Source organism: Pyrus communis, chromosome 8 (assembly GCF_041283825.1).
Source record: "Pyrus communis isolate YQ-2024b chromosome 8, ASM4128382v1, whole genome shotgun sequence".
Lineage (NCBI taxonomy): Eukaryota > Viridiplantae > Streptophyta > Magnoliopsida > Rosales > Rosaceae > Pyrus > Pyrus communis.
The window spans coordinates 4,992,427-4,999,335 of NC_142572.1; the positions used below are offsets into that span (position 1 = coordinate 4,992,427).

The window sequence follows — 6,909 nt, forward strand, 5'->3', positions numbered from 1 at the left end:
TCCACTTTTAAAATTTGATAATTCCTTCTGTTCGTTAGGAAAATGTTTGAGTTTCGCTCAATAAAGAGTTAAGATTTAAATAGTTTTGTTATTTTCTAACTAAAAAGGATTAATTTCCGAATTTTTGTGGGGTCAATGTTATAACTGGCAAAACATTTTTAAAACAATTTTTTCCTAACTACATTTTCCCTTTACTTTTCATAAATAAAAGAAGAAGAAAAGAGAATAATACATTTTCTAAAGTAATTAAAATTGTTGAGAGAGAAAAAAGTAATTAAAATGGGTATTTTCTTTGTGTCTTTTATTTTTCTTGTTCTAGCTTTTATAGAAGATACTATCCTCTGCCGCTTGCCATTCCAAACTACCAACGCAAGCAAAGCGGCAAAAACCCAGAAAAACGCACTGCCAAAACAGCATAAAACCCAACCCAAAAAAAGCAGCATAAAACCCAACCCAACCCAACCCCCACAAACGGCCGGCCGACTCCAGCCGCACCGCAGCCGTCAGCCAAACCGCCGCGCTCAGCTAAGCCCACAAAACCCAGAAAGCCCCACAACCGAAAGACTCAATCTTTATTTGCATTCCGATTTCTGGGCGATGGCTATGAATAAGTGAGGAGCTTCAGATACCCAGATGCAGAAGAAGAGGTCGGTAGCATTGGCCTCACTGAGGAAAGTGCTAACGTGCGCCATATGCTCAATGGCGCTAGTGGCTCTCTTCTCCGTCCACGTACCTATTTTCCCTTCTTCAAAGGTCCATGACTTCTCTGACCCCTTCAAGCTCCCCACGGTAATTCATTCATTTTATGATTTCTTCTGCTTTTCATTTTCTTTTTAAAGATTTTTTTCATACCCTTTTGCCCAATCAGCGGGATTTGGTTCTGATCGTCGTTAAAAGTACTGTGGTGGTCGCTAATTATAAAAGGAGTATGTATTTATGAATCTTTAACTCAATATCTGAGTTGTGTTTTGTTTTCAGTTTCTTTTTGTTATGTTTATTGATTATCTGGGAAAGTTTCTATCAAAACTGAATTTGTTTCTAAAAAAGGACAACAAAATTGAGTCTTTGTTGCATTTTCCGTTTTATTTTTGGAAAATATTTGTTGGGTTATCTGAATTTTGAGTGTTGTATGCTTTTTATGTTTACTGATTTTGTAGCAACATGATATTAAATACCAGAAGTTGAGCGCCGAGCAGAGCTGGACACTGGAGATCGCTCCGCCCCATGTGTTGAAAACGCCTCTGCCTTCTAGTTCTCGCAAGGTTTTATCCTGTGATCATTACTTATGCCATTGATGATTTCCTTATATACGCCATTTGATTGACAATAATTGTGTCAATAAGAAAAAGATAACCAAGGAGAATTTTGGAAGTCTCAAATTCGAGGTTGGCGTAATTAGGATATAATGTGCTGGTGCCGATTTCATTCGGAGGAAGAAAAAAACAGAGAGGTTATATAACCCTTTTGTTAGGACTTGGGAGTTTGGTCCAAGTGTTACAGATTTAGATACATTTATTGATGTGAAAAGTTATGCATCTTTCATGTTTTTCACTCCTTTAGAATTGACAGTTGGAACGTTCAAGTGGGATTTTGGAAACTGACAAGCTATGGAAGCCTCCATCAAATCGCGATTTTGTGCCATGTGTAGAGCCAAGTCCCAATTATACATGTAAGCTTCTGAATCAGTTCTATTGAGTAGCTATGGCATATTTAGTGTTGCTAATTTCCAATATACTGTTGTTTATTCAGCTCCTACAGAGTCACGGGGTTACCTGCTAGTTAATACAAATGGTGGTCTCAACCAGATGCGTGCTGGGGTCTGTAGACTCTTCTCTAAATTACTCACTCTATGAAATTTATGATGATTGATCGCAAAACTGAATATTTGTGTTGAATTTTGATCCAGTCCAAATTTTGATAATGGAATAAAAAGTTCTTTGTATTGTTTAGTCTGTTGAAGATTATAAAAGAAGGGAAAATTGGAAACTTAAGTCTCATTGTGACAGATTAGAGTGGCATACGTGACGGATAAGTGCTGTACTTAATCTGTCACGATGTTGGAAAACCTGCATGATTTAAGTGGCAGGAAATCTTGAAAACGCACAATTTTTACCATGGCTGTATTATAGACATGACATTATGCCACTGATCTATCTATCAACATAGCTGATTGGTGTGTTTCACGAATCATGATGATAGACCCAGAAGCCATTAAAGTGTTTTGACTCTATGCATATGTAACTTTTTCTATATATATTATCTACTATATGATAAGTATTATGATCTGACTGTAGCATAGAGCTGAGATGTGTCGTTCTCGAATTTCAGATATGTGACATGGTAGCAGTAGCCCGTATCATAAATGCTACTCTTGTAATTCCGGAACTTGATAAACAATCATTTTGGAATGACTCTAGGTAACACTCTCCATGGTTTGATTTAATTTCTGAGATATTCTTTTTATTTCTTAGCTTTGGTGTAACTGATGCAAGAATTTGTTTCATATATTTGGTACGCAGCAACTTCTCAGATGTTTTTGATGAAGATCATTTTATCAATGCTTTAGTGAATGATGTCAAAATTATAAAAATCCTTCCTAAGGAACTAGCTACTGGTATAAGAGCGGTTAAGCATTTCAGAAGCTGGTCTGGTATGGATTATTACCAAGATGAGATAGCTGGCCTCTGGGAAGAATACGAGGTGTGGTTTCTGGAACCCTGTGGTTTATGTGATTTTTTGTGTTATTTTTCCTTTTAATTAATCATCGTGATATACGCATTGTTCTTTTCGGAAGGTTATTCGAGCTGCCAAATCTGATTCTCGCTTGGCAAATAACAACCTACCTTTAGATATACAGAAGCTTCGCTGCCGTGCTTGTTATGAAGCTCTACGTTTTGCACCTCAAATTGAAGCAATGGGAAAAGTAAATAGTCAGATCTAAATGCTTGTTTGATTTCTGGATTGCCTAACCTTTTTAGTCCTATTCCATGACTATTTTACAAATTTTTGTTTCATTAATGTTGTAGCTGTTAGTTGATCGAATGAGGTCGTTTGGTCCTTATATTGCTCTGCATTTACGATTTGAGGAGGACATGCTTGCCTTTAGTGGATGCACAAAAGATTTATCTCCAGATGAATCTGAGGAACTAAGGATAATTAGGTATGACATGGTTATAGATTTCTATTAATTTATGGATGGTCGTTTAGCTTTTGTAATGCCTTATTTTTTTAGTTGGAACTTGTAGAGAGAATACCCCATACTGGAAAGAGAAGGAAATTGATGCCGCAGAACGGAGATCCAAAGGGTATTGCCCCTTAACACCAAAGGAGGTTGGAATTTTTCTCAACGCTCTTGGGTACCCCTCAAACACACCTATATATCTTGCTGCTGGGAAGATATATGGGGGCGAATCTCATATGGCTGCTCTGCGGTCACGTTATCCAATACTGCTGAGCAAGGTATGATTGATGCTTATGGTTTCTCCATTTTGTTAAATAATTGAGCCCCAAGTGGAATATGTCACTATGATAAAGACTTTTTGGAATGTCCGTGGTTGAGCTTAAGTGAACATGAAACATGGGACATTCATATTTACAGAGTTTGGATGGAAAATTAACAGGACTACTGAAACAAAGGTCTACACGTTATTTAACCAAATATATTAGCCACATTCATTACTACTATTCTAAACTGACTAGAGCAATTCTCCTTGGAGCTCAAATTACTCACAATTATAATTTCCAACCGATGTGTGTTTCACTATGATCTGGCCGGACATATTTTTATTCAAAAAGCCGGGTGCAAACTACTACAAAGAAAGGATTTACTGAAAGAAACTTTAACGGGTTGCAGTATTGCTTGCTGAGTTTATGAAGCTCAGTCATTTTCTCTGTGTTATGCTTGTCATTCATCTATTACTAAGAGGCATTTAATTTACTTTTGTTGGTTGTGATGGGTACTGGCTAACAGATGAAGACTGAAAGGCTGAGTGGTATTTTTTTTTCTTTTTCGCTACTGTATTTTAATGGGGATAATAATATTATTTTTTAATGGAGAGAAGGTGAGACGCCCTTACATCAATACACCAGAGGTTTTAATTTGGATAACTCGTGAAAAATCAAATCATCGATTGTAAGAGGATGATTGGGGGTTGCTTAAAAAAATCTGTTTTGATAATGAAATTAATTTGCATTGGGATTTATTGGTCTTCACTGTCAGGAAACATTGGCATCCACCGAGGAGCTTGAACCCTTTACCAATCATGCATCTCAAATGGCTGCGCTTGACTACATTGTTTCAGTTGAAAGTGATGTATTTATACCTTCATACTCTGGAAACATGGCAAGAGCAGTCGAAGGTCATCGACGATTTCTTGGACACAGGAAAACAATATCTCCTGACAGGCAAGGCGATTTATTTTCTGAATATATGCAGATATGAGCTAGTCCTGATATCATTTTATTGCCATAAAAAGTTGCAAACTCATTCTGTTTCTGTGCTTCTATCTGTTCCACAGAAAAGCCCTTGTTCGCCTGATTGACAAACTTGAGCAGGGAACTCTGAAGGAGGGCAAAATCCTATCAAATAGAGTTATTGAAATGCACATGAAACGGTATGATATTTCTCACCAAACGCTTTGAAGTTCCATAAGAATCACTTGGTCAAACCAATACCATTTCTGGTTATTGTGTACACAAATCATAATTTCTTGTTTTCTCAATTATTGAATGGCATATAAAGCCCAATATTTCATAATTGACTGTCTTCAACGGTGGTTAAACAGGCAAGGCTCCGTGCGGAAGAGAAAGGGTCCCATTTCAGGAACTAAGGGCACGGAAAGGTTTCGTTCAGAAGAACCCTTTTACGTGAACCCTTTACCGGATTGTTTGTGTAAGAAGGAATTCCCAATGCAAACAACTCTCTAATCGTCTCAGATAATAGCGAAAAGGTCTACTCTTGAGGGAAATTCCTGTGCTGGAAGGCTGGTGACACTATCATTCTGTGCAATTTATTACAAACCAGCGTTGCGCTTGTACTCATAGGGACGCGGAGTGTGTGTATATCCTGAATTTTGGTAGCTGGCGGTGGTGGTGGTGGTGGTGGCGGTGGCAGTGGTATATTATATAGCATTGATGAAGAGCAAACTGCTAGAGTAGAAGAGTGTGCAGGTGAGGGAACGAGATGCCGGGGCTGGGGCTTCCATTTATGACCAAGGCAGTATATATGAGCTTTGCGAAGTTGGCCGGGTTTCTACTTTTCTAGAACTGGATAAAAATGATTCGTTGGGGATACGAAAATAGTTATGTTGCTTGTTTCCAAAAAGTTGCAAGCACTCTTCATGTAATCAGAGTCATATTCGATGCAATAAAAGTTTTAGAATTTTGTTCTCTGTTTACAGTTCCTCTTTTAGCTTAAGTCAAGAGATACACTTGCTTACAATTGGGATGCCAATGTAGTGGTAATAGGTAACATGGATGGCAACGGACTTAGCGAGTTTGGATGTTTCATTCTCATACCCGAACCCATTTTTTGCCCAAATCCAAAACCTGTAGATTATCCGAACGGATTTTTCTGCGTAGGGCTGATAAACTTTTGTAACTCTCCACGCCACAATTCACTTGGGAAGTTCCTGCACGTGGCTTGGGTTTATTTTAACTTGTATCATAGTTAGAGTGATAGAGTTTCGCGTAATGAATATGTATGGATTTGCAGGGGCATGACGTGATTATACAAGCATATGGTCCATTTATCATTATTTTAATAGCGTAGCATAATTGTGAATATTTTTCTTTCTTGATTCCGCACCTTTGCATGTGTCTAGGTAGTGGCAGAGAGCTAGGATTTTAGGTAAGGAGGGACCTCACAAAAATGTCAAAATAATAAATAAATAGATAGTATTTACAAGAGAGTATAATACATGCTTGAAATTGTGAGCTAATTAAATTTTTTGAGGCTTTAAATGATTTTTTCTATGTTGAAGTTAACATTCCATTATCAAGTCATAATTAATAAAATAAAATAAAATAAAGAGGATCAAGAGAAACTAACCTTCCAATATCAAGTCAAAGAAAAATGCTAAGAATACCATGCTTTTAGACCATATTTTAGAGACAACGTAATGTGTCGGTTGATGATTGGATTCCTTTTTTAATGATTTAAAGAAGCAGTCCAACCATAAACTGCTATATAATCTAGTGGTCACAAAACACGGGTCAAGTAGATTGTGAATTTTGGAACAAAAAATGAGAAGAATGAATTGAGAATTTGGAGAATAAAATATATGAAATTTGAAAAATTTAGTAAAAAGTTAAAGAGAACAGAGACAAAATATATGAAATTTCAAGAAACAAAGGAGGAAAAATTCAAAAGTTTATTATTCTTCAGTTAGCAATGTAAAAGAATATTTTTTGATAAAACTAAACTAGAATTTAGATTTCAGTTTTAAGTGATTTGTTTATAAAATAAGATGTTAAATTTGCATATACATACATACATACATACATATATATATATATATATGAAACCTTTAAGGAAAGTGATCCTCATTTTTTTATAAAAATGAGGATTAGTTGTAGAATTCACACCACATCAAATTTTAACGATCCGAACCTAATTCTAATTTTTTGAAAAAAATAGGATCCATTTACATAAATGGCCTGTATATATGTACCTATGGTACTCCTTTGTCTGGACTTAGTTTTATGGTATTTCATGACATTGGGCCTCGATATTTGGTTGGTTTACATGTGATATTTTTGGGTCTTGACACTGTCAAATATGAGACAATATTCTGACAGATTTTTCTAAAAAGATGATTGCTCTCACAAATTTTTAACTCAATGATCAAAACTTTAATTGGGTCCTTAAAATGAAAATTAGAAATTAACGTCAAAAATAAAAGAAATATC

The 6,909-nt window shown here is 36.2% G+C and overlaps 1 protein-coding gene across 2 annotated transcripts; it reads left to right on the forward strand.

Annotated features, from left to right (window-relative positions):
* Positions 1-303: 303 nt before the first annotated feature.
* LOC137717698 (O-fucosyltransferase 7-like) lies at positions 304-5,390 on the forward strand. Of its 2 annotated transcripts, none has more exons than XM_068457144.2 (12): positions 304-789; positions 1,158-1,262; positions 1,570-1,669; positions 1,750-1,817; positions 2,329-2,417; positions 2,520-2,700; positions 2,795-2,923; positions 3,027-3,160; positions 3,246-3,459; positions 4,220-4,404; positions 4,518-4,613; positions 4,785-5,390. In XM_068457144.2, the coding sequence occupies exons 1-12, from the start codon at positions 634-636 to the stop codon at positions 4,924-4,926; spliced, it is 1,599 nt and encodes a 532-aa protein (XP_068313245.2). In that variant the 5' UTR covers positions 304-633; the 3' UTR covers positions 4,927-5,390. The 2 variants fall into 2 exon arrangements, with proteins under 2 accessions (XP_068313245.2, XP_068313246.2); XM_068457145.2 differs by having other exon boundaries at positions 351-789; positions 1,179-1,262.
* Positions 5,391-6,909: the final 1,519 nt, after the last annotated feature.